Source organism: Temnothorax curvispinosus, unplaced genomic scaffold, assembly GCF_003070985.1.
Source record: "Temnothorax curvispinosus isolate PA1 unplaced genomic scaffold, ASM307098v1 QBEX01007785.1, whole genome shotgun sequence".
NCBI classification, from domain to species: Eukaryota; Metazoa; Arthropoda; class Insecta; order Hymenoptera; family Formicidae; genus Temnothorax; species Temnothorax curvispinosus.
This window is the reverse complement of record NW_020217565.1, coordinates 137,740-165,476: the sequence shown is the minus strand read 5'-3', so window position 1 is coordinate 165,476 and position 27,737 is coordinate 137,740. Positions and strand designations below refer to the sequence as shown.

The 27,737-nt window shown below is 42.6% G+C and overlaps 1 protein-coding gene across 1 annotated transcript in view; it reads left to right on the top strand.

Moving 5' to 3' along the window:
• The window catches only part of LOC112457474, a 29,809-nt gene extending 2,078 nt beyond the window's left edge, over positions 1 to 27,731 (top strand). The window contains exons 2-4 of the mRNA XM_025020571.1: positions 20,151 to 20,395; positions 21,671 to 21,821; positions 24,111 to 27,731. Coding sequence (XP_024876339.1) covers positions 20,151 to 20,395; positions 21,671 to 21,821; positions 24,111 to 27,211 — 3,497 coding nt within the window. The 3' untranslated portion in view covers positions 27,212 to 27,731. The remainder of the gene's footprint in view (positions 1 to 20,150; positions 20,396 to 21,670; positions 21,822 to 24,110) is intronic.
• Positions 27,732 to 27,737: the final 6 nt, after the last annotated feature.

Here is a 27,737-nt window from a genome sequence, read left to right as displayed (position 1 = left end):
ATTATATAGTAGAGTACTATATAGTAATATAGTATATACAAGGACTACGGATTATAATAAAAAACATTTTTTTTTTACGGAAAATAGACATTTTCGACAGAAGATACGAAACAATCTTTTTTCTTATGACGGATGCGTAATTCAGACAACATCTAAAATAGTTCGGATATCCCACGGTATGTCAGGAATGTGATAAAGTTGCGAAAAAATCTTTTTCATTCGTAAACAGCTATCTATATAAGTGCCAGTCGTTCCATTCCGATATAGCTGAAATGAGAGATCGATATGGTTCTTCGATCTTCGAAGGGTCGCCGTATCTCCGTTAGGGTTGCATTCCCACAACTTCAGAGGTTCGTGACAATTTCGGCCGGGATTTTTGTCGAGATTTTTGCTTCGGTCGCCTGTGCCAGCCACGCCACGCACGTACGGATTCGGCCGGTGAAAGTAATTTAACACGCCGAGCGCCGAGTGGCGAATATACACGTGCACCCGCGGTATCTGTTACGATATTTGACGCTGGCGAAATTCCGATGTTACACACACGCGTATGCGAATATTAATTCCGGCGCGTGTATCTCCACGAATCTCGCTTTCGTTTGCGAATTATTAACGTTTCCGTCACCGGCTCGGAACATCGGGATTTCCTACGTGGAGGAAAGCGTCGTCGTTCGCACGGCGAATTTAAGAATGGAGAAACGGGGGTATTTAAAACCGTCGATTAATTTCCTTTTAACGCGTTATTTCCCGCGAGGCCGCGAATTCCTGGAGGCAGCGCGGTGACTTCGCGAAACGGAAGGGAGCAAAGAATGCTTGTGTTTTCTTAGAGGAAATACCTCGGCCATTGTAACGACGGTGGCAGCAGCAACACACCGGTGTGTACCGTGCACGCGCGTATGCGTGTGCGTGTGTAGGACGTTGGTTTCCCGGCGAATTCCTACGTATAATAGAAGCCGCGGTATCAACGTCGCGAGTGTTCGCGAATCGCGACAAGATTTACGTACCTGAGGAGAAACGCGGAAGCGCCAGGTATATCTTACCTCTTCTACCTGTTCTCGTTCATCCTCGGCGAATGCTCGATATTCGACGATGGAAAGCGGTGACGGAAAGTTCGCGTTATAGGGAATTACCTTAGGATGTATACCTTTATAATATCGACTTGATTAACTGGCAGATGTTCAATCTTGAATTTTACACTAAAATTATCGAGGCAATCGAAATTAGTTTGTAATTTTTTATCAAATTTTTAACGATGCATTTTCTGAGATTTTCCGCGACTTTTGATGCAATTGTAAATGATTAAATTCATCAGTTTATATATTCCCCCTTCATTCTTTTTGTCAAAGATACATATGTCTACTATTTATATAAATATACTATATTTGTTTTTTTTTTCGAAGATATATCTGTTGTATATAATATATTTAAATAGTAGAAATATGTATCTTCGAGAAAACGGAAGGGGGAAACACTGATAAATACTACTATTTACTATTAATATAGTAGTATGTACAATATAGCATATTATTTAAATAATAAAAATAGATATACGTTAATTGTCGGTAGTCCTAACGTTGAATCTCGAGGTTCAGACTTGAAGCATTTACCATACATAAATTCTCTATCGAGCTTTAGAAAGGTTCTTATTGTGTCCTTGTTAGACTTAAAAGGAGCTTCGCAATTTTGCATCTAGGTCTGTAAAGGCTTTCGGGGCGAGATCAGGTTGGGAAACGCTGGTATGGGCAATTGTGAAGAATTTACGCGGATCGATCGGCAATTCCATCAATATGCGATGGATTCCACTCGAGCGGTGAAATACGCGCTCGAATAAGAGGTCTGCGTGCTGTAATATGGCCTCTAATCCTCTCGTGCTTGTAGCTTATCCTTTAAATCATATTAGCGATCTTAAAGCTTATCCCGCTGTTAGAAATCACACGCTCTCTTTTTACTTTTTTACTTTGGAGGTTCAAAAAAGACGAATATATTTCAAGTAAAATTAATTCGCGAAGTAACAATTCGCAAGGAGAATTTCAAAATAAAAAACTGTTTTTTCCGTTTTTTTATTTAATTTTCATGTAACTTGAAAGTTACATTTGTGTGTTAATTTACATATATTACAAGTTCTTAGAATTCACGTTATACGTACACATACGTATATACTACGTGATGTATCAATATTTTTCGATTATATAAATTGCTCTTCTGTCGATCCACGTTCTCCAACGATTGACACAAAGATTTTTAGGTCATACGTGATATAGTCAGGACTATTTTCCCTCAATTTGATCTTCGATCGCGCAATCTCGACATAATAGCCCCGATGCGAAACCATTTCAACGAACTCGCGAATGTCATGAGATAAATCGCATGCAGCTGCGACGTGATGTGTCCCCGCCGCATGCGAGTCCGAGTATAAGTAATTCACACCGCGGTGCAAGTTGTAAATGTCACTACGTGTAGGCAGGCGCGCGCGGGGGAGCATCATCGTCGGCAAATAAGGGGCCCGCACGTCGTCACCGGGATACCACTGTGGTCCTCTCGACGCGACGTTACGCGAAGGCCAACGGCGTTTATAGCCGCTTGCGAGAGCCCCTTGCGAGAGCGGAAAGCGAGGATGATTTCCTACGCGGCGATTATGCGGCGAAATGTCGAAACGGCTGAAGTTATGCCACCGCGGCATACCATCGTGTCCCGTCCTGACGACGCGGTTTCCCCGCAATCACGGAGATCCCTGGGCGCGAAAACGCGCCAGAAAGCGAGAGGCCAGAGGAGTAAATAATTAACAATCCATGAAGCGATTATTGGATAAAAGATTCGATCCCGGTTGCCGGGATTGAGAGAAGCGGCGAAGAACGCGAGTGGTCGTGTCGCACTGAATTTTAAATTCTTGACGGCCAAGGTGGCACAATTCCTGATTGTGCCGCGGGATACGTCGCGTCGGCCTACCTCCGGGCTTAAAAAGCGGCGGCAAGTCGATCGACCGCGCTCGCGCGGCCTCTGATACCGGTTTTCGAGCGAAAACGTGTGGTGGATCATCCGCGCCGCCCGTTCGGCTATAGGTCGAAAGAAAGGCCGATCTCAGGGGCGCCCGTTAATGGATGGCATTGTACGCGCGCGAGTACTTATACGTCTTAGGAGGTACTCGCGGCCGGCGATAGACAAGCTCGGCGAAACTGGCGAAGGTCTTTAGAAAGTGCGGCGGCTTCGGCGGGTCCCCTGGCCGGGGACGCCGGGGTCGTTGTGTCTGATACCACACCGCGAGGCATGCCACGATCCGGCGATACGCATACGCACGTATGCGTATGCACGCGAGCGTCGCATCGCGTTTTAAGACCGTGTCACACCGCCAGAAACCCTTACTTACGCGAGTCCTAAGGGATTGCTGTCCTTTGAATCATTGATTCAATACCACGGCGAAGAAAGAGTCTTGACTGAAACACCAAAGATGTCTCTTGAATTGGAGCACGTGAGAAACTTGCTAAACTTCTTCCATCCTTTCTAATAGAATTAAAATAGTCAAAAAGACTGGTCTGTAAGTTTTTATAAACATTGCTTGAATTTATAAGTATATTTTTCTGAAATTTTTCTTGAACTTTTATTGCAATATTTAAACGATTAATTTACTTTTCCCTTTCATCCTTAAAAAAAATGTATATATATACATATATAATATAATATACTTTATAATATAATATATAATGTACTTAAATAATAGAAATTATTGAAATTAATTGTCGGTAGTTCTAGTACTAACAAACACCTTTCAACAGACGGGACAACGTGAAACGGAATTAAATCTGAGTTAATCAACCGGTTAATTAACTTGACTAAATCAGGACGATCCCGTGGACTGAGACGGTATAATATCTCTATACGTAGAACATTCCTGCGTGTGGAGCTGCACGTTACGTTCAAAACGAAAACAAATATGTTCGATGTAATGAACGTCGTAATAGAGAATCGACTCTCGACTCGTTACGTTCGGACTTTCATCTTACGTGCTTCCGTCATATCCTTGTCGGTTCGGTCCCGGCTGTGATACGCGCGACTCGGCCTTTACTCCTCTCGAACGCGGGACACCCGGTAATCTCTGTGCGCATATTGCACGCGTGTTCGCGTGCTGAAACACGCGGCGCTTAACCGGCCGATTCTCCCGCGGTAATAAATTACTTTCACGTATAGTCGCATGCCGTTGCGAGAGAATCGGATCGCGCGTGATCCGGACGATGCAGCGATGCTCCGACGCTTGCATAAGCATCGGGACGTAGCCGTCTGTGTCGCATGAGACGATGAGACATCGTCCGTCGTCGCGGAAGAGATACAGACATTCGCGATACGTCCCGCACGAGAGCAAAGACACCCGGTATAACATGCGGCAACGAAACACGAACGTAACACGCTATACTGGTTGCTGTCCGGCTGTCGTTAAGTTTACACGTAACGGCTATCCTCTGTTTATTCTTCTGTCGTGTAGAGGAGCGTATCGATCCTATCAAATGTTTTGAGACATCTAATACGACACAAAGAGCCGGACCTTTCCCAGGGAGGGTCGCGCGAAATTAATATAAAATTGAAGCGAACGATCGAAGGGAAACAAAAACGGGACGGAACGCGGGAAAAAAGAAGACCCAATAATTGAAAAAGAAATATCACTCGTCTCAAAATCCAATTTGTATGCGAGTCACAAGTCGCGTCCAGTTTGGCTCCGCCGTTATACTTATCAAGTTCCCAACCAAAGCTATAAAAGTTCAGTAAATTTGGCATTTTATTTTAAATTTTATACACGCACATATCGAAATAAAGATCAATATGTTGCGATAAACGAAAAAGATTCGAGTTTTCTTCGAAGATCCTTTAAGGACCTGTTAGAACTTTCAGACAATTTTATTTTCATTCACGTTATTGGTATTTTGAGATTTACGTGTCTTCCTTGTGTGATGTTCAATTATATTTGCGACATTTTGATAATTTCGAAGAACGTTTTTCGCGTTCAAGGAACAAGATTTGATTCGCGTGACGATACAGACAACCTATTAGTCTCGAGATTAGTCTCATTGTTAAGATTTTTCCCGCGATCTTTTATACGTTTCCTCGAACGGCTAAACGATTTTTCTCTCCATTTTACGTGCGTAATACACTCGCGGAGATTGATTTAAAGTACATCGTTACGAGAAGTAAAATAGAATCGGTCATATACCCGAGGTGTCGTAAAGGTGGCAATAAAACACATTAAAATGGCGCGTCAGGGACATAACAGGTGTTACGGTAGTGGGCGGTGTGGGCAGTGATTACAGATTATAAAAAAGAGCGAGACATCGTTTTAATCGCGGCGATTAGTTGCGATCTTAAGGCTGACCGCCTTATATGTCGCGAGAGTGCACGTCGATCTTCGGGGGGATAGAAGTGGTTGAATCACCGTTCTGACATCGTACTTTTCACGACGCATCGCGTGACGAGAAAGACACGACAGCCAGACGAGCGAATATAAGTCTTTCTACGAAAATAAGTCGTATCACTGAAGATCATCCATGTAAAACTATCACGTTATACAAGCTGTCATTGTAAAATGACAAATTGGAATATTGTAAACTGTTACATTCTCTTCCATTTAAAAATTGTTACCCCCGAAGGGTTAAATGTCTCTTCCGTCCGATCGAAGGAATGATAGTGGTAGGAGAGAAAGCGTGCGAAGGAAATTATCGGTGACGAGAGGATGCATCCGCGAAATTCCGCGGCCGCGGTAAAAGAACGCAGACTCGCGAATCGCATTCGAATCTGGGACAACTCGTATGAGAATTGGTCTGCGAGTTTCCCACACACCTTCTCCATTCGCTCGGCAGTAGTTCTCGGCGTGCGCGCAAGAAATCTTGATGCGCCGGGAAAATGGATTAATAGCTCACCCGCGAAATACGCTCGTTGCCTACATCGCGCTCATCGATGCGATAAACGCGCGGATAAAGATCGCGTCGCGATCGAGGGAGCACGTTGCGTATGTTGGGAGTTGTTTATTTCCATGACCATATGCATAGAATATCAAAATGAGAAATCTTATAATATGAATCATCGGTAAGAAAAATAAGATCGCATTGCATCTTCGATTTGCATTAAAATACTCCTGCGATGAGTTGGAATTGCGATTACGAATTTTGTAAGATTGATATATTTGATTATTTTCTATTCTATAGTTTCCAGTGTTCTTTTAATTATTTGAACGTAAACGTTTTCGTGGGAAGTATTTTATTATTCTCCGTTTTATATCTTTCCATATTTTTAATTTTTTAGACAAAAACGTTTGTATTACTATATATGAAATAATAAGCCCCGCAAATTAATGAAAATAAGATTCTGAATTTTGAACCTTCGATGGTTGTAGCAAACGAATCTATTATTTTCACAGGGATTTCGTTGTGCAAGTCGCTTCATCACCTTTTTTTCCGGACAAATGCGCGTTTCAGAAGGACGTCCCTCTTTGTAGCGACAGTATTATTCTGTTAAATACGTAGCTGTGTTAATACGAAGTGACGCAGTTCCATGAATCACGATATGCTCGTAATCAGATCACTCGTATACAAGCGCGCGGGCGCACGAGGACGTGCGCATTGTTCAATTTTCATTCACAAACGAGAGCATTGTGGGACGTACAAAAAAAGGAGAAAAAAAGAACGGTGTACTAGGCCGAGCCCACTCGCCCGATGGGGGTTTTCGCTTTCCATCAGACGCAGAAGCGCGCCCATTCGAGCGTCTCAACTGGAGCGGCAAAGTTTCGATTAGAGCGGTAATAACGTCTTCCTGTTCGAGATAAAGTGGAGTACTACGATCCAATAGACACGCTTTTGGCACCTTCCTTGGAATGGGAGACTTGGCACACACACATACACACACATACACGATCGAATTTTCTTTTACCCAATTTTACAGACTTGGCCGCAAGTTTGCGCGAGTTCGATGACATTGTGCCAACGATGGACGATTCTTCTTTCACTATTAAATATTAATGGATGAAATTAAAACCAATATCTTGAGTTAAATAACATTTTGTTATTTTTAATTTACCATGTGTGTCGAAATTTATTATTTTAACACAAAACAGTATTATTTTTCCTTCATTGGTTTAGTTAAATTAACATTGTTTTATAGTTAAATTTTATTTTTAACTAAACCTGTAGAAATAGTTAAAAATGATTCAAATTAAGTATAATTAAGTATAATTGAGGATGATTGCGACATATGCTTATGCATATGCTAGTAAATATACTATAAAATTGAACCTATATAACCAATAATTTATTTTTCCTCCTAAAAATTATAGAATATTTTTTGCGACATTTTAACTTAAAATTAGATTTGCATCAGAGTAGAATTTTGTAACATTTTTTAGAAAACCGTCTAGTTTTATGCATTATTATAAGTATTCGCTTAAAAATAGTTTGAAAATTGTAGTTCCATTTTTTTAAGGGGCCGAGAATGAATCCTTAATTCAAATTGATAAAATGAGATTTTCGTTGACCTCTTTCCATCTTAATTAGCTTCGAGATACGTTTTCTCAAAAAGATTAGGGCTAATCGCGCAATCTTTCTCAAGATCGATTCGAACACGTGTGCCAAACCTCGGCAGGTACCATCCATCTCTCTGGAAAGCCATGGCGAGACGTAAGCGTAGAGAGGAAAGAGTAACTGCATATCGTTATACGGCAATGGCACTGTAGAGGCAAAATTGCGCATTGTACGCGCGGTTTCATTGAACCACGAGCGGAGAAGAGAAGGGGGGAGAAGGAGGTAAAGCGGAGCGAACTCGCGGAATCCGGGCGCAGAATGCAGGACTGCATAGGAGCCGCCGCTTTATCTTGCCCGCGTATGAGCGAGATATCGGCGAACGGGTTTCGCGACTCGACTTTGCAGAACGGAGTTCGGCGAACACGTACGTATGGGGTCCGCCTTACACCGGGTGTTCCGTGATTTTCGCAACTACCGACGCGCATTTTTCCGAGGAGAATGACCGTAGTGGGAATGTTGATCGATTCACCTCAGTTCTGCACGGATCAATTCCGTGGAGCGGTACTTTGTCCAACTTTTCGTTTACCGCGGCATTCATTTAACGTTTTGTGCGTCGTTTTTTCCCGACTTTTCTTTCTCTCTCTTTTTCTTTTTCGATAAATTTTTCCTTCGATGCTGATAAAGAGTAAAATAAAGTGACGAAGAGAAATTTATTCGTACATCACGTGATCTGCTGTTTTAAATTATTTAAAGAACAATGCGATACGTCTAATTAATAGCAAAAATTACTCGACTAATTAAAAGTTCTCATTAGCTAAATTTACAAATTTCATAACGATTCTGACTATACTGATGAAAGATGCACGAAGAACGGCATTGCACGATAAATTTTTTGATTGCATGATAAATTTGCACGATAAGTTCGCATGATGAATTTCTATTAAAATTTGAGAAAATAAAAATAAAAGCACGTGGAAAATTACGACAAATGGCGTGTATCCGAGCCTCTTATCTAAAGTAGGGCAATACGCGAAGGCTACCAATTGTAGACGATGCAGTAAAAGATAAAACTGGCGGCTGACAACCTACTGTCACTCGACACGCACCTCTTACATAATAATAGTAAACGCGTTCCTCTTAGCATACTCGTATTTACTCATCGATGAAATTTAAAATTGTACATAAAGGTGCGGAAACATCTTCGAGTAATGGAACCTATTTATTCTTCGATTCTGTTAACAAAAAATAATTGTTTGAAATTTAACACAGGAAGTGTATTTGCTTCAATATTACTCATGCTTTATTAAATTGCATATCATGCGACACATATTTCTATATTACATTAGCTAGCAGACAACAGAATTATTTTTCACATAGAAAACTGGAATCTAATTGTTACCCAGTCCTATTTCTCAAAAGAGTTATGAATTCTGATCAGGAAATCTATAATGAAAATGTAAATTAGAAATGTAATGTTTTCATTACTCTACCCAACGATTTTCTAAAGTTTTTTTTTCTATTTTTATTTCATTGTAATATTGAGCAAAACATTTGAAATACTTTAAATATTTACACGTTACAAGTATAAATATTTATAGAATATGATTGGTGAAAATGTTTTGTTCTGCTCGAGTTTTTTTTGAAATTAAATGAATGTTTTAAATGTAACAATGTATATTGTTATTGTAAACATAAAACATTGTACATATATTTTAGATTTTATATTGAAAATTCTTTTGTTGTAATATAATATAACATATGTCAAACTGACAATAGTAATTGACACCTCGGATCGATAACCGTTCCAATTTTCGACATTTGCAACTTTTGCTCCTAAGGTCGTATAAAAAATATTTTCATTAATTAATGTTCCTACTGTTAAATTTTTATTGAATTCAATATACGGTATTGAAGCAGGAAGCATCATTAGAGATGACTTTCTTCGCAACGTACACGTTCTCCAACAAATTACTGCATAGAAAAAGGAAGGGTTTTGCTGAAGTATTTAAAACTTTAGATAAATACACAGATCTTAAAATAATTTTGTTGGGTCATCAAAATAATTATATATACATAGAACGCTCAAATATGGTAATAATGCTGCAAAAAGTTTTGAACGTTCTATACCAACAGCTTGAACGTTCGTTATAATTAATTTTGATAGCCCGTAAAATTATTTTAAGATCTTCGTCTAACTAAATATTCAGATACTTTAGCAAGACCATTCTTTTCGTGCGGTATTTCTTCCGCATTGATCAATCCCTCTCTCGTCCCATTAAATAACTGCATGTCATTAGTAAATGCCGAAGATATTTAGCACATCCATGCAAATTGCGAAACAATTATCTTTCACTCTGATGCATGCGGAACGGCGGAGAAGGGGGATACGTTTATCTTGCCAGGAGGAAGATATAATAAATATATCTTTTATAATAATCCGGTGTCGTACTTCTGTGCTCCCCCCAGCGTTCATACAATTCGACCCCACTTATTCCTCGATCGAAACGGATTGTGATACGTGAAAGAACACGAGGAATAGTTTTTTTATCTTCCGTCGAGATCAATACGCGGTGTTCCTAGCCACACGGCCGCACGAAATTATATAATGAAAAGCAATCCCACGTTGCTCTACCCGGTGCTCTGCTCCGATTCGGATTAACGAGACCAACCGTGTGGGTTGGGGAGGGGCAGGGGGATCGTCTCGTTTATGAAAGTCTCCTACTTTTCCGCGCAACGTTTCTTCTTCACATTTCGAAGCGTGATTTACGAGTCACGCATTTCCGCGCGCGAGCGCTTTCTCATGTAATTTGATTTTCTTATATACGTGCGCGTGGCAACACGAGTTTCGTGCTCAGCGAACGGAAGGTATTATAATGCTCAACTATCTCGACTAACTCCGTCGCGCGCATGTGATACCGGAGATTAACATGTCATTACAAAGTCGTAAACGGGGATAGAGGTAACTGAACACAGCCTTGAGCGCAAAGGAAAAATCGACGGGACTTAACGCGTCGAAAATAGTTTTCGACGTTCCTCCGGGACTCGCGATTTGCGCGATGAGATCGACGCGACGTATCCACGTGGCGACAAATCGATAATATTTGAAAATATGCAACAAATAACGAATGGCAGGAGCGTGACAAGAGTTGCTCCTGATGTGTGACAGAACTTTCGGATTTTGCAGGGATATTAATTCAGCTCCGTGTGGCAAATCGCGACGAGAGAGAACATGGTCGCTCGCTCGTCACATGAAGACGTAACTCAGGTGTCGTCCGTTTGATATTTTATTATCGATGCCGCCGGGATTCCAATGCGGCGTTCCGATCGTTAAACGGCGACAACGAACCGCCGCGCCACGGTCGCCTCGAACGAAGGCACGCGGTATGTTTGTATGTACACTTCGCCGCGACGCGCGTTGCGGTGTAAATAACGATGATAATGGCGCGTTATCGCGCACGTTGCCGCGTTATAAGCCTGATGGTGTGGCTGCGGCGACATGTGACTACGACGTGCGACAATAAGCTCTCGAGAGCGCGAGATAGGGAAATGCCATAGCAAGGCGTTGTGCCTCTTATCGTCACGATCGAGCCGCCGTGAAATGTAAAATAACTATTAATATAGATTATTATGGATAGATAGGCAGATAATTATTTATTGGCTTTGTACTTTTTGGCTTTGGAAGAATTTACAAAAATTATTTCCAACTTACGGTACCTATTTCATTATTACATTGTATCACGGTCGTAATCATACAAGAGCGCGAGATAGGAAAATGCCATAGTAAGTCGTTGTGCCTTTTATCGTCATCACGATCGAGACACCGCGAAATGCAAAATAGCGCGAGCTATTAATATAGATAAATAGATATTTATTTCGTGCCTCTTAGCTCTTTGGAAGAGTTTACAAAAACTATTTTCAACTTGACAAAAATGATTTGCTTTAATTGCTGCTTTCAGTTACATAAATGTTAATAATTATAATTGTTGTCATACTATTAGCTATTACATTATCTCGCTATTGCATTGTTGTTCTCTAGCCTCTTTTGCCATATTATAAATTTCTACATTCCTTTAGCTTTTTATTTTCTTTCCTTATCTCTTATCCGTCTTTCTTATCTAAACAATCTTCTTCACCCAATTCTTTCTCCTGTCTCCTAAGGCGAGCTATTAATACAGATATTCTGAATAATTATTAATAGTGTAGCACAAAAGTGAGATAAGGATAATTGTACAATTAATAAAAATTGAAATGTACGATATAATCAATAAACGGCATGAAGCAATAGTGAAGAGACAAACGGTGGTCGATACGCGACCGCGAGCATGTAATAGATAAACGAACTATTCTCTCGCGTACCGTTGCATAGCCGTTGCGTCGTCGCGACTCGGGGACTCCGATCTCGAAGGGTAGCGAATTCCCGCCGCTTGTTTCTCCAATTTCTCACGATATCGGCTCGCGTTCACGCTTATCCTGTCGTGCGCGTCACGTGCGCATCCACGCGGGAATAACCGCGACGCAACGAACCCACCGCATTCCCGATTCGGCCGCGAAGCGGAACAAACCGCGGCGATTCCGTCAGACCGCGCGACGTCCCTGGAAAAAGTGGGTGAGAAAACGCGAGAGTTACGCGAGTTTTTCCCGTTATATTGCTCCCTCGATCGCCGACGTCGCCGGTCGGGTCGCCGGCGCGCGTCGCGTCTTCCCAAGACGAATTGAAGAGACGTTCTCCACTTCTCTTTTCGGAGGCGAGAGAACATTTGGACACAGTTGGACTCCGTCTTGCGGTCCTAAACGCGCGTTTCAATCGTCGTCGCGGCCGCGACACGAATATACGGACTTCGGTTAAGGCGTCGCTTTTTTTTTCTCCTTTTACGAACGCCACGCCTCGCATTTCTGCATAATCACGGCTGTTGTCATTCCCCTACCATGACGTGCCGCGCCGAGCCGCGCCGAGCCGCGCCACACCGCGATCCCCGTCTCCCTTCTCTTCCGCCGTGGAGCCGCCTCAGGGGGGCCCCCCCCTTCCTCTGATCCCTGATACCTTGCATAGCTCCTTTCCCCGCTGTCCTCAGGAATCCGAGTACGCTGCCTGTATAATGTGGATAGTAGCGGCTGAACCGGTGCATTATCGAATGCACCGCGTCTCTAGTAACGGTGAGTGAGTGTGTGTGTGTGTGTGAGAGAGAGAGAGAGAGAGAGAGAGAGAACTTAGCGAACTTTATAACATTTACAACATTTACAACGTTGGACCGCATCGAGTCCATGACTCGTTAGGTACTGTTGTCCCATTATCTCACGAGTCTTCGCTTTACAATCCTTTCGTGATGACTTCATTGGAGATTTTACAATGCCTTAAATGTCTTTGCGTTACATTTTTTTCATTTTAATAAAAATTGAAAAGCGCCCCTTTTAGGAAGAACCTTACTGGCTCTTCGCTACGTGTGTCTTTTTTCATATTTTTTACATATTACACTGATGAGAAAGAAATTTTAGTAAATATTAGTTTGCATATAACTGTGACTCTATTTACTAAAATGAAGACAAATTTCCTTCTTATTAATATGTGTATTCACTGAAAAAAAAATATACTAATAAAAATGAAAATTTTCTGCATTTTAATAAATGGAGTCACAGTTGTATGCAAACTAACATTTACTAAATTGGAGAAAATTTTTTTCTTAGTTGGTGTGAACTTAGTGAGTGTAACATGAACATGCAAAGAAAGATCCACATTTATATATGTATAATGTGATTTAATTGTTTGTCTGAAGAGAATTGGCTCATTCATACTATTAATATTTTAAAGGAATAATGAGTTCTTGAACAGAGTCTGCGATACGGTGATTATTAATGATTTACAACGTGGATCTTAATGCTAGCATCGTGATAAAACAAATGCAATCCAGATTAGACAAGAATCAAGTTAATAACGTTTGCCAATAATTTCTAATCTATGGAATGTATATATCTATCTATATGTGTAGTTTATAACAAACTGCCACGCGTAGCATCGATTACACGTTCCACGATCGACTCATTATCTTTATTTATCTTGCCAGCGAAATCGCCACGGTGGAATTGATTCTAAAAAGGCGTTCTCCTTAGAACCGTTTGATTGTCGATCGACGTAACCGTTAGCGGTAATAACAAATCATCAAGTCGTTTTCGGAACGACTGCGAGGTTGCGGTACGCTTAATAAAAAAAACATCGATGCAAAGTGATAAACGCCACGTAATATCTATATACGATATTCAGAATAACGTATAATTTCGATTTCAGGTAAAAACTACTAATTGTACAAGATGTAATCCAGGTCGCAAAACTTCGCATACATCTTTTTTACAAACGATAAAAATGCAGTGAGTTACCACTTGTACACGCGCGCGTAGGAGACTTCGATGCAAAATACTTTTGATCCTGTCACTCATGTTGACATGTTTACCGCTGTCAAAGTGACACCGTTGTTATATTTACCGTGAAGAATTAGATCGAATAGAGGCCACGAGATCAAGTTCGGTCTACATAGACGACGATGAGTGATGATCGACGATGAATCGACGATATTACTTATCATCAACATTCCTGCACTATCATACTACTCAAACGACCTTCGAGAATGATCATTGAATCAGAGAGTATGACATTAATCCACATGATCTTATTTGAAAGACATCGACCGTGAAAGGATCAAGGGAGCAATCATGATAATCGCATTTAGGAAGTCGATCTATCTAAAAATACAATTTACAGAGATAGAAATTATTTAAATACATTTTTATCGATCTCTTTCCGTCATTCGTTGATTTATAATTTATAGAAAAGCAGAAGGAGATCACAGACATTGCGGGGAAATTTTGGGATATAAATCCTTGAGTTCGTAAATCTTTCCGGAAACATTAAATGCAAATTTATAATTCACCAAAATCATTAGGTATGTCGTTCGCGAAAGAGAAAACGTGACGTTTCTTGCTTCTGAACTGTTTTATTTTACGACTTGCGATCCCATTCTGTGTGGATCTCCGTTCGGGTCAAGCCACATGCAACCGGGTGCCGCATCAATTGATCCCCGTCTTCGATCCCCGCTACGCCTTACATCCATCTTTGGACCACCGGTGGAACGAGGTGAAGCCGATGATCGTCACGTACCGTGCCGATATTTATGGCGCACCGTCTTTTTCTGCGCCGCGCCGCGCCAGCGACCTCGGCCGATGCTACGTGACCTTGAAGAATGGCGAACCGGCCGTGATGCGATGCGACGCGATGCGATGCGATACGGCCACAGGTCCGTACCTAAATACCAGATCACTGGAGTGTGGACGGAATTGCTTGCGCGTGCTGCTCCGGGGCGCGTCGCTCCGGAGTTTCTTCTCGTAATTCACGGAAGGTTGCGCAAGGCTAACAAGAGTATTCGCGCCCGCGCCGTTCCTTTCTTCGAGCGCGCCATCGAACTTTTCTTTTCTTTCGTCAGATAAAAATCGTTCGATCGATTACGCGGGGAATCTTTCCAGAAAGTTTTCTTAAGTCAAAATAACGGAGAGAAACCTGTTTTCCGTAATCTAGACTGCGACAGCGATCTAACAGAAGAGAAAAAAGAGCGTTTTTTTTTTTTTCAATCTTTAAAGTCATGCCTGTTTTGAAAACAAAGTTCAGCATCTAAAGATACTATCCTACATTCCTTATCTATTTTTGAATGCGCCAATGCCTTTTAAACCCGCCGCACCATTTCGCATCGGCAAGGACGCGTTCCGAACGAGTCGCAATTTGCGTGAATCATGCCGGCGTAAAATTATGTCCGACTCTACGACTCCACGGACATTTCTCGAAGACGTGATGCCGCACGAATTGATTATTCATTTGCGGAAGATATCGCGCCGCAACTCGTTCAATAGCGCGGCGTTTATCGACGGGAAAGAGAGCGATTCTTACGAAATATGGGACACTCGAAGTGATTCATTGTTAGTATAATCCACATAGATAATTTTAATTTGAAAATAAGCTCGGCTAACACCCATCGCACACTATACGCACCCACTCTGATTGAAACTCGCTCGAAGTAACCGGTTTCATTTATGATTGTTTAACACCAGCGGTTATGACACAGATTTAGTTCTCCTAACGTCTCTTCGCTTATCTTCCTGCACTTTATTGTTAGCCTTGAGAACCGAAACGATCTATTTACGCAAAATTTCTCGCGGCTGTATTTCGCATTACGTATTTCGCATTACGTGTCTGCTGCCGAATGTACAGAAAAAAAGGAGTGTCAAATCAACACTGATATATATACTTGTATGTACGCAAGAATATATAATCTTCTTATAAGAATTTCAACTTTTTATTTCAACTTATTTTTCTTGATACAGCCACATTAAACTTCGTTTAACTATATAAATGACTTCATTCAAGCAAATTTTCTTAGTTTAACGCAATATAATTTCATTTCAAAATTATATATTCTTACGTATATCGGTGTTGATTTGACACTTCTTTTTTTTTCTGTATGTGAACTAAATTTTACGTTGCAGAATCACGTCGCACTGAGAACCGTGCAATTAGGATAATAACGTCGAAATTGTCGTCAATCAGAATCTGTTGTTTTGCATCGAATTGAGTTCGCGACGTTTTTGCCGATTATCTGCCTGCGTGGCGAATTTGGAAAAAAAAAATGCCTGAAGAAACGTGTGCGACCGAGATATTCCGCGAGCCTCTTCCACTTAAGAGACGCGTTCTGGGCTCCCTTTCGCAAAAGGCCATTATCTTCACGACGCTCGACATCATCACGTCATGCTGTTGGCTGTAAACGGCGGTGGGTCACGAAACTGGCACATTAAATATTTACACATAAGTAAAGCGCGTTTTAATCGCTGAGAAGATCCGCAAGCAACAATGGTATCTCCGGCGGACTTTTAAAATTCCGTCTGGTATCTCATTATATTCTTCGCAACTCGCCCCGAGGCAATTAAGAGAGTTCGATAAATTAATACGGCAACGATAATCGAGAAGAACAATCCACTTAAGTTAATATAATTTTTCAAAAATAATATTTCACATATCGATTAAATATTACAGATATATCAAATATATCTCGTCATGCAAACTTCATCGAACTGTTTTCGCGGCGAGGCCATCACTATCGAGCATTTTCTCGTTATCCCTGCAGGTGTTCATTAGACTACTCACCGTAACAAAACGTTTTCCTTCCAAAAGAAGTGTCACCCGCGGCCGAGATTATGTCGGCGTCCCGCCGAGAGGGGCTTCCGAGACGAAACGAGAAGCAGATCAGTCGGATCTCGATAAGAGCAACGCGGTCGGAAATAATGGTAGGGTGTGTGGATCGCGATTCGAAGCTCACGGCGAAGAAGAAGAAGAGAAGGAGGAGGAGGAGGAGGAGAGGAAGACGCAGGGTGAGAGAGAGCGAGCTAGCTCACCTTGGCGTCCATGGTATGCGCCCATTGGCGTCCCTCGCAGAGGCGTAGCGTCACAATCACGGTGGGCGATGGTGTCCCGATAAGAAATCCCTCTCTCGGCCTGAGAACCGAGAGGAAGAAAGACAGAGGGAAAATAGTCGCTGCGACAGCGCCTTTATGGCCATTCGTATATCTGTTCGTATCCCTCGACCGTGTCGTATCGCCGCGAGCGCGCGTTTTATGCACGCCGCAAAAAACAATGCGACACGCCGTAACCCCGTTAGAGAGCCTGTTGACGTTTACCTCGCTATTGCCGCACGCCTCGTTTTCGAATTTCGATGAAGCGACGATTTTACGCAGGAGGCCGAGTCGATGCCTCCTGTGTAAAAAGTGGACGAGTCGCGTCTGTGAAGGATATCATCGGGATAAGACACACAAGCGAAGATAGAACCGCGAGAAATAATTTTTCTTTCATTCGCCGATAGATACATCTACATTTCATTAGATCTTAATCCTGCGCGAAACAATGATTGAAAATTGTGGGAATTAGAAAAATCACATATCATTTCTGTCTATGCAGCTTTTATATCGTTTTGTGATTAATTCTGTGAAAATTAATTAAGATATTATTTATGCTGATTTGTTAATGTTTTCTCGGTTCTTTTATTAAATTTGCTCGTTTTTATTGAAAGTACGTCAGCCGCTCGCGGAATTCTGTCATTCAAGCCATGAATATGGAAAACAGAATGCTTGTTTGGTATGCTGACACATTGCTGAATTGCGTATATCGGCCGCTCAATGGGCTACGTAACATGCCAAACATTACGTATTCGAAGCTACTGCATTTAGTGTCAGTAATTGTGAGAAAAACTACGGTAATTGACTAGAAAAAAAAGAATGTTTATATTATTAATAGCTAATTAATAGACATTGGTGTTAATTAATAGGCATCGGAGTTTTTATATGCAGATTGGTGGAAAAGAGCAATTAACAACTAAAATTATGATATTTATAATATCCAACATATTCATATTGCAACATATGTTAAGTATAAATATGTTGGATATTATAAATAACAATCTTAGTTGTTGATTGCTTTTTTCCACCAATTTGCATATAAAAAATCCGATTTCTACTAATTAACATTACCATCATATCAAATTATTATTATAGAACTAATCAACTTAATTAACAGAAATAAACATTGTTAACTTTACTGACAATGAATAAACAATGGCGGGAAGTTGAAAATTAAATTACTTTTATTTCATCAAGAAGTGCATCGCTTTATACGCCGAATTACATTCTTATTATTATCAATCTTCCGGGGGAACGGGGGGAATTTCCCCGAAATGGGAAACCGATGTAGCTTTGAAGAAAAATGTCATCTCCGCCATATTCGCCAAAATATTTCGTCCGTTTTACTCCTGTCGCGTGCAGAACCACACGTGTGCCCCCTTCCCTTTCTCTTTCTCTTTCTCCCTTTCTTTCCTCTCCCTGAAAAATTCTATCCAACAAGCCGAGCCCGCCGTTTCGCGGTATCGCGCATCGGCAATGCGAAAGTATGCGCGTCGTTTTACGGTAGGCATATCGATGCTCCCTTCCCCCTCACCGCCCCCTGGCCCCAGGCGCATCTGCATCGAGAAAACGCGAGTCTAGCGCGACACGCGCGCGGCCTCAAGTATTTCATTTATTACTCGGCGGGATTTACCAGACGAGAAAATATACGGCGCGTCGGCACGCGCCGTAAATTCTTATACCGGCTTCTCTGTAACAAGAGCTTTCCTTCTCTTTCCTACTTTTCTTTCTCTCTTCTCCCCCTTCAGTCGATCCTCGGCGCAGCCTTCCAAGTCGCGGCGTCGCCTCGATTGTGCATACCGGGCACGATTACTCGCCTCATTGTGCGTTACGTAATACAGAGGAAACGACGAGGCGGGAGAGCGAGAGAGAGAGAGAGAGACAGAGAAGGGGAGAAAAAGAGAGGTACTGATACTACGTGTACACGCAACTCCTGCGCGCGCGCGCGTGTGTGCGCAAACACGCGGACGCCGATAAATAAACAAATGCGTAGGTGCAGCGCAAAAACGCGCGCGGCGAAAGCGCGCGGACTCGAGGAATGCCGCGCCCCGTCGTGTCGCCGCGCCGCGCCGCACCGGGGAAAAATCCGGGACATCCCTTGCGCAACGTCGTGCGTGCGTACGATTGAGTAAAAAAACGGACGAGAAAGAAATAAACCTTTTTTACTCGCGCATAAATTCGCGCTTGGGAATATATCGCCCGTGTGGTAAATGCCTGCGTTTGAGTCCCGAACGAGGATGTCTTTGCACGTGGCGCGCCATCACAATTCGCCGTATGCGATGGTATCCAATTTAGAAAAGAAGACATGATGAAAGGAATTTCTCTTGGAAATTAAATTATAAGTTAAGAATTGCTACACTACGTGTAAACGGACAAAACAATTGCGTAGGCGAAGTGGGACGAGAGAGAATCGAATCGAATCGTCACTTATTATTGCGAAGCTCTGGGGACTACATCCCCTTAAGGCTTAAAACGTAAAGACATTTATTACAAAAAGAAAAATAGGCAGTATAACATAAACTATAATAATGCACATACAATAATAAAAATAAAATAATTAAAAAAAGAGAAAAAATGCAATTAAAATAAAATAAGAACTGCGCGCGCGAGAGAGACAGAAGAGAGAGATTGTCGTATGCGCAGCCGTCCGACACTAATGTATCATACATCCTATGTCTGAATACGGTCAGGTGGATAGAGATATCGGATACGTAGCGGGACACGGACGGTTTCGAGGAATGCGCTTCCTTCCTGTTGATACTCCGGCTACACCGTATTTGGATGCGGGCGCGCGTGTCCAGAGATGCGCGCGATCGCCTAGTATACGTTTTATAAGCAACGTACCACGCTAATGAGTCATGTCGCGATTATGATTCTACTCGCGTGCCGCGACGTATATCCGCGCGAATACTGCGGCCGCGGGTGTGACGAGCGATGAACGAGCTTCACGATGACTCTGGGCATTGCAGATTCGCGTATGTCCTTGTTTTTAAATGCCCCCGATATACGGAGAGAGATTTAAAAAAGAAAGGAGAGTTACAAAAAATTGTTAAGGCTTTTTTCCCCGGAGGACAGGTGAAGATATCCCGTTTTAGAAGATATTCTTCCGATCGTCGATCTTCATCTCCGGTTGGTCGAATTACGAAATAGTCACCGCGTCTATTCCTATTTTCGCAGGTAAACACTTGGTGCTGGTGACAGATCCCGAGATCGCCGAGGATGCCTACGCCTTCGATAATCCTTGCTTCAAGGACGCCACGCCTGCGCCGGTCGGCCGCGTCACGGAGAGATCGTCATCGGTTGTATCCGGGGACACATCCGCGAAGGACTCCACGCGATGGTCCACACCCTGGTCATCCCTGGGCCTCGGTTCGGCGGTCCGCAATGACAAACGCCGAACCCTCGACGACTCCTGCGTCGGAGTAAGTGCTCTCTGTCTTGTTTTCTTCTTTTTTTTGTAAATACAGAAATGTTACTTTATTTGTCATTCATGATCGGTAGTCGATCTTACTTAACAGCAGTCTGTTTTATAATAAAATCGTTTTATAATAAAATAATTGAGAAATTGACGAGAAAAGCATTACATTTATTCTCGGTATTCAGAGGGATTTAAAAAAAACAGATTAAAAAAAAGATACCGATTAACATTGAATTATTTAGATTTAGCTTGTTTGATATTGCAATGAAGCAGCTCATCTCGGCAGTTCAATATCTTTTAAATGCATCACGATTGATTTTTTCCGCATTAAGACACAATACAGGTTTATTCTGTACAAATACATAATATGATGGAATGATACCTCGGCGTGCAGATTTAATTGAATATTATCATTATCGGCCCGAACGATTGAATTATCGCGCTAGGTGGGCAATAAATTCCGCGATTGAACTTGAAGCGTCACGATAATAGTGATAATAGTTCTTGTTTAGTCACGCGATAATAACGACGTAATAATTGCAGGATGAGGCGAATGAAGGCGGGTATGTAATATTTATAAATCTCCATGAGCTAATCTGACTTCAAAATATCCTCTTTGCAGAGGAAACGTTGGATTCGGAACAATTTCCAGGAGTACCTATATTTGAATGTTATTATCAGAATATCATGTATCGTGCTTATTAAAATATTCATTCAATAAAGATACATTTTAAATAAAAATGAAAAGAGATTAAAAATAAACATATAAGAAGATATATAATTTTGCAAATAAAAAAACACATTGTGCCAACGAAGATGAATAATCTGGAATAAATGTCGGCGCGGTCCGAACGGGTCTCGTTTCACGTTTTGCGTCACGTTTTTATTAAGACAGGATCCGGAAATTCGGATACATATCAGTCGCAATTTATGTCCCAGCTGGATATTGTATACGTACATGACACAGCCGGACGTAATAACATCGTCAATGGACACGACTTCTCTTTCATAAGAATATGACGTGTCTCTCCTTCATCCACTTGTCCCTGCGTTATTAGCTCGTCATCGGCGAGGTTCCCGTTCATTGATCGCCTCTCGGTCGAATCGCGCTCGGGAATAGCGGACTCAACGAATCCATCATATCTCACATACACGTACATACATATACACCCAGTGATCGGCGAGCACGACCCACACGCAATAATGCGACTCCCGTGGTGAGAGTAGTGGAGTTTTCATCGCCCGTGCAACGATCAACCCGACTGTTTTCTTGCTACAGCCCAAGGCCACCAGGGTCAGCGTGGTCAGTTTGCGTAGCCGTGACTTCACCGGCCTGGGCTTCAACGTTTGCGGCAACATGAGGGAGGGCATCTTCGTTAAGGACCTGCTGCATCGCGGACCCGCATCCGAATCCGGACGGATACACCCTGGTCAGTATTGTCAAACGAAGCCCTTCTCTGTCCCGCGATATTTTTGCGAGCGTCTCGCGCGTCCCAACGTTTATCGGCAACGTGTGTCGAACATAAATTCGCAAAAGTTTGTTCCACTTTCGATTCCAAGAGTATACATAGTCGTGCCATATATTATGTTCCTAAGAAAAATATATTTATTTTATAATTAAAATAAAAAAACGATAAATGAAATGTACATGTATTTTATTGAATCGATAAATCATATAATACAAGAATAATCATAAAATTATTAAAAATGTCCACCGTCACTTTCCTCAAACGGTCTGTATACGTTTCATGTCGCTTTTTATTTTAATTATGAAATAAATCTATTTTTAGGAACAGAACTTTTGGCACGACTATGTAGTTCTTAAAGTTCCAGATGTGTGCGCTCTATTTATAGTTTTGAAATATATATTTATATAGTTTTGCATTTATACTGTACAGTTTTTTAGAATTTCCTTCATCAGTTTTCTTTGTATTTAATCTTTGATTCTTGTTTAAAAAAAAAAAAAAAAATATATATATATATATATATATATATATATGTATTTTTTTTTATATATAAGTATATCCTCTTGTGATTAGATTTTCACGCTTAACCCTAGAATCCATGACTGGGGTCGATTTCGACCCCAGGCGAACTTTGAACTACGCTCCTGAGCTAGCGAGTGACATTATCGACTCAGGACCTGAACCATAATTCATTTCAACTTTCTAAAAGTAGGGTTATGTCGGGCGCAGCGTTAGTTGTTCGCTAGCAGTGAAGTAGCACAGTCGCAAAGCGGGCGTGGGGTCGATATCGACCCCAGTCGTGACTTGCCGTTTGAGTTTCGTCACGGTAAGCTAATTTTATTTTTTTGCTAGAATCAATATATATCATGTATTATTACGTAATCTGAGCATAAATAGTCATAAATATTATTTAAGACGAAATATCACACAATTTAGTCGGTAAAAATCCCGTTGCCTATAGAAGATTGACATTTCGCAGAAAATGGCTGGGCGATATAATGTTTCATTTTTTTCATATTTTTTACTATTTTGTATCAAATAAAAATGAAATAATACTTAAAATACAATTTTTTATGGTTTTTTCATCGACTTTTTCCGTATTTCAACTTTGCGAATTTCTTCATCTTTATAGTCCCAAATAAATATACTTTTTGAACAGAACATAGCGATGACAATTTTTTTCTAATAGTCTAATGTGTCCTCTTTAAAACCCCGTTTGAATTTTTAAAATCGGTTGATTACAAAAAAAGATACAAATTTTTGTTTAAAAAAAGAGGTTTTTGCTGATTTTCTGCGTTTTTCAGTCTTTAAATGGATTTTTCACTAACTAAACTTGAGTAAAATTAAATTTACCGTATACCATTCTCTTCGTTATTAAAAAACGAAGAAATTCATGTAGGTTTAAAAGCCCTTTATTTCTGTAGGACCGGTTTTACGGTCAAATAAAGCGTGGGGTCGATATTGCCCCCAGTCATGGATTAGAAGGTCAAAAAAATGAGTCATGGATTCTAGGGTTAATCTCGTTATTGTTGCACACGATGACGACGTAGTGAGAATTTTCTCTTCGCTTACCGTACCGAGATTGAACACGATTTCTGTTGAGAAAAAGCGATCGCCGTGATTATAAGCGAACGAATTATAATTCAATACCTCAATTAACGGATGGACATATCTCTCTCTCTCGACGAGAGCCGTCTGCGGATCTGAGAATCACCCACATACCTACATTCCACAGCGAAAGCACTGTTACCACCGTGTTCGAGCATTTGATAATGCGTGTCGTGAGACGATTAAAATGAGATATCAGGCTCTCATTAAAGTGCACTTGCTGGCGTAAGTTGAGTATCGTACTATGATGCCAAATGGCCCAATTTTGCAAAGGTAACGGCTCAACAAATTTTCAATCTTGAGTTAAAAGCGTAATTTATAACGAAAAGTATCTTTATCCGACAATTACTTGGAGGTAGAGCTAATTTTCCGTTCGTGCGCGGAACATCACGGCTGGAATTTCGATTTCTTCTGATAATTTAATGCACTTTCAATCGTTTACCTCCACGATCAGGAATGCGTGATCCAAATTCGCGTGTAATATTTGAAATTGGAATTTCACAATGATCATAGCATGTTGTAAAATAAGCTTTCATTTTTACAAAATAAAACGTTACAAAATAAAAAGCGAAATAATTTTTCCCGCAATTACATTCTACGCGTTACCAAGAGCGTCTCGTCACTCCTCTTTTTTTTTCATTGCAGGTGATCGTATCTCCAGTGTGAAAATCAGTTTCCGCAATATGGTGTACGAGGACGCGTTGACGATCCTGAGCTACGCCTCGCCGTATGATGTAGAGCTAGAAGTGGAGAGCGGTGGTAGCGGGTCTAAGCCAGCGACGTTGCTGAAGAAGAGCGTGGGTCCGAGTCCGACGAGGATTTGCCATCCTCTTTACAGAAGCCAGTCAATTCCGGAATTGTCGCGGGGTCACAAGAGCGTCGCGAAACGTCTCTTCATAGCCGATCCGAACGAGTCCGTGGGCTCGAATTACTCGATGAACTCGACCCTGAAGTCCTCGAAATCGACTCCGGGCAGCGGGCAGAGCTTGGAGAGGCGTCATGACGAGACGAAGAACAATCATCATCACAAATTCGGCATCAAGGTGCTGCCGGCGCTAGACGGCACCGTGCACCGCATCGAGAATCAGAATGAGCATAATACGAATCTGGAGAGAAGGCACTCGCGCAAGATAGACGCGGAAAAACTGCTGACGAACAGGCAATCCGCGGTTCTGAGCGATGCCGACGACAAGAAACTCTGCAACGAGCGTCTTCAGCAACGCGCGGACCACAGCGTCGTTCCGACGAGGATCATCGTCGACAGCGTCGACGTGCCAGACAAAGGCGGCAGGAGTGTCGACGGTGAGCTCAACATACCATCGGAGGTGCCGACGGAGGTGCACAACGCGGCTATGGCGGCTCGCAGAAATCGAAAGAGCAGTTCTGAGCCCTTGAACATGCAGAAGAGCAGCTCGTCCGATTCCGACGGCGCCAAGAGTCCTCAGAAGAACAAGCGGAAAGCACCGGCGCCGCCGATGAGTACTAGCGAAAACGCGATGCAATCCGTAAGGAAAGACGCCATAGACACCATCGACAGCATCGCCGATTACACGGAATCGTTGTGTGATTATGTAAATAAGGCGCGTGAGAATACGGACGCCGCCGCGGACGCCCGAAGGCACCGTCTGGAGAATCAGCCAATCAATAGACGGAGCTCCGAGTCGGATACCGACAACGAGATGCAGAACAGCTTTACAATCGAATTGAACTCGGCAGATATCACCATTCACCGCACGCCCGTGCCGGAGGCGGACGATGACGAGGATGAGGATGATATCTACAGGAAAGCAGCCAGTCTAGGCGACTTGTCCAAGTACGAGAATAAGACCGCGACGACTCTGGAAAGGGCGCAGAGCCTTGACATGAGCACCGACACTGGGTCTAAGAAACGTAAGGCGCCACTACCACCTGAAGACATCAACGAGTCCACGGAAGATCTTACGAAACTCGATCAGATCGACACGTTTGATCGACGGAAGCTGAAGAAGTCGAACGAATGGGGCACTTTGGAGGACGTGATCTGGAGTGAAGCTGCCACTGAAGCGGAAGAAAAGACGCGCGCGAGGAAGAAGAGCAACGGCACTTTGGAGCGCTCCAAGTCCGCTGTGGAGATCAAGCTAAAGGAAGATGTCACTACAACGGCGACGGCGGACGACGTGTCCGAGCAGAAGAAACCCGATGATTCAGATCAGGAGGTCACCAGCATCGAGTTGTACAATCTGCCGTTGAGCAAGCGACTGACCGAGGAGTTTATTCGCACTGAACGGATGTTCAATCCGGACGAGGACAATTCTCTGGCCAGAATCGTGAACGACGGCCAGGTGGTGAAGAGTCCAACTCCGAAGGAGGTGGAATTAGACTTCCAATTAGCTGACGAGAAACGATCCTCCAAGGAGATTAAGCGCGAGGAGGAGATCGGAAACGAGCCGGATAATAGTTCCGTATCGGAAAAGTCGGAGGACTTCAGTCGCGCCTTGCGTTACTTCGAGCTCCACGCGAGCGGCTCACCGACGTCTCCGGAGCCGACGACAAAGGTCAATCTGACACGGTTGGACGAGTGGAAAGAAGAAAAAGCGCCCGTTAACGATGCATCGCTTTACGCCGGCAGACAGGCGGTTGTAGAAGAACCTGTCTTAAAAGTGACCGTTGATAGAGGCTGTCGCGGTTGTGAGGACAGATGCGGCCAACATAGCGCCGACTGCAAACGTGAGAAGCACGTCGATAACCAGCATCGTGTGACCGTGCGATCGTATTCGGAGGATAACAGAATGGGTACGAGAGAGAGCACGGAAAGAGAAACAGAACGGACAACGCATCTGCGAGTACACGCGTCTAAATCGGAATCGTCGGCCAGGCACGACAAATCCCAGGACAGGGAAGAGAACGCGGAAGGTACGAACGGCGGTACCTTCTCCACGTTCCACGCGCATCGGACGAAGTTCGAACAGCGAAGTGGGGACAGCCAGCAGCGCAACAGGTACTCGCCGATCAAGACGAAATCGCCGACCGACTCTACGTTCGCCGACACGCACCTCGCCAGACGCATCATTAACGTCTCCAGCCGCGACGAGGACGACGAGGAGGAAGAGGACGAGTACGAGTTCGGCTTGAGCGTAACGGCGAACAGCAAGAGTCCATCCTCGCCTAAGGAGGACCGTCATAATATCAGCAGCGTTAGCGTGTCGAGCGGCGAGAATAGCGAGGACAGCGGTCTGGTCCGAGAATCGATGGACTACAACAATCCGCAGGACACGGAGAGTCGTCCACCCTTGCCTAACACGCCTGTACCGCCGAACGCTATCCAAAAGATGACCTACATTACAGAGATCAAGGTGTCGCCCAATAAGGAAGGTGTTCGCGAAACTGACAGCGAAAACGAAGAAGTAACGACCGGGACTAATGGCGAGTCGCGGAAGCTGGGGCGGCACGAGATCAAGGTGACGTCGAACGGCAAAACTACGTCCGGCAAAAAACCGCCGGTGCCGCCGAGACGATCGGACATCACGAAGAGCCCGAAGGAGGACCGAACGGACAAGCAGGTTGTCTACGTGTCCGAGTACAAGTCGGGCAAGAGAGCCCAGATCTTGGACACGCATCCAGGATCAGAAGTTAAGCAATCGGAGAACAAAAAGTTTGAGCACTGGATCTTCAAGGCTGACAAAGAGCAGAATCGCTGGAGCTCTGTTTCCAGCCAACCGCAGCCCGTGACGAATATCGTGCTCTCGTCCAGGGACGATACGAATTAGAATGTTTGCGATCTGCGACTTCTTTAAGAACGCGAACGGAAATAACTGTTAATTGTGTATCACTCAATTTAGGAGAGACATTTTATTCGAAAAATGAAGTTTCTTCGTATGCGATATTTTTTTACGAAGACGAATAATGATTGTAGTGATTAATAGAAAAGCAATTGTATTAATGTTAACAAATGCTCTTCGAGTTTCCAGAAAATCAAGAACTCGCGGATAACGTCCTTTTTAAAATAACCGAATCGAGTGATTAATAAACAAGCAATTGTATTAATGTTAACAAATGTTCTTCGAGTTTCCAGAAAATCAAGAACTTTTGGATAACGTCCTTTCTAAGATAACCGATTTGAAGAATGTCGAGTAGAAACACGGCCAAGTGTCGCAATAATAATTTTTAAAACGATATTTTTACACATGATGTATATTCTCTTGTATCAATTTCTAGCTCTTTTTTTGTTTTCGACACTTGGCTTCTTTTTCATTTGCAGTCTTCAATTCAGTTTGACCTCAATAAATGATCGCA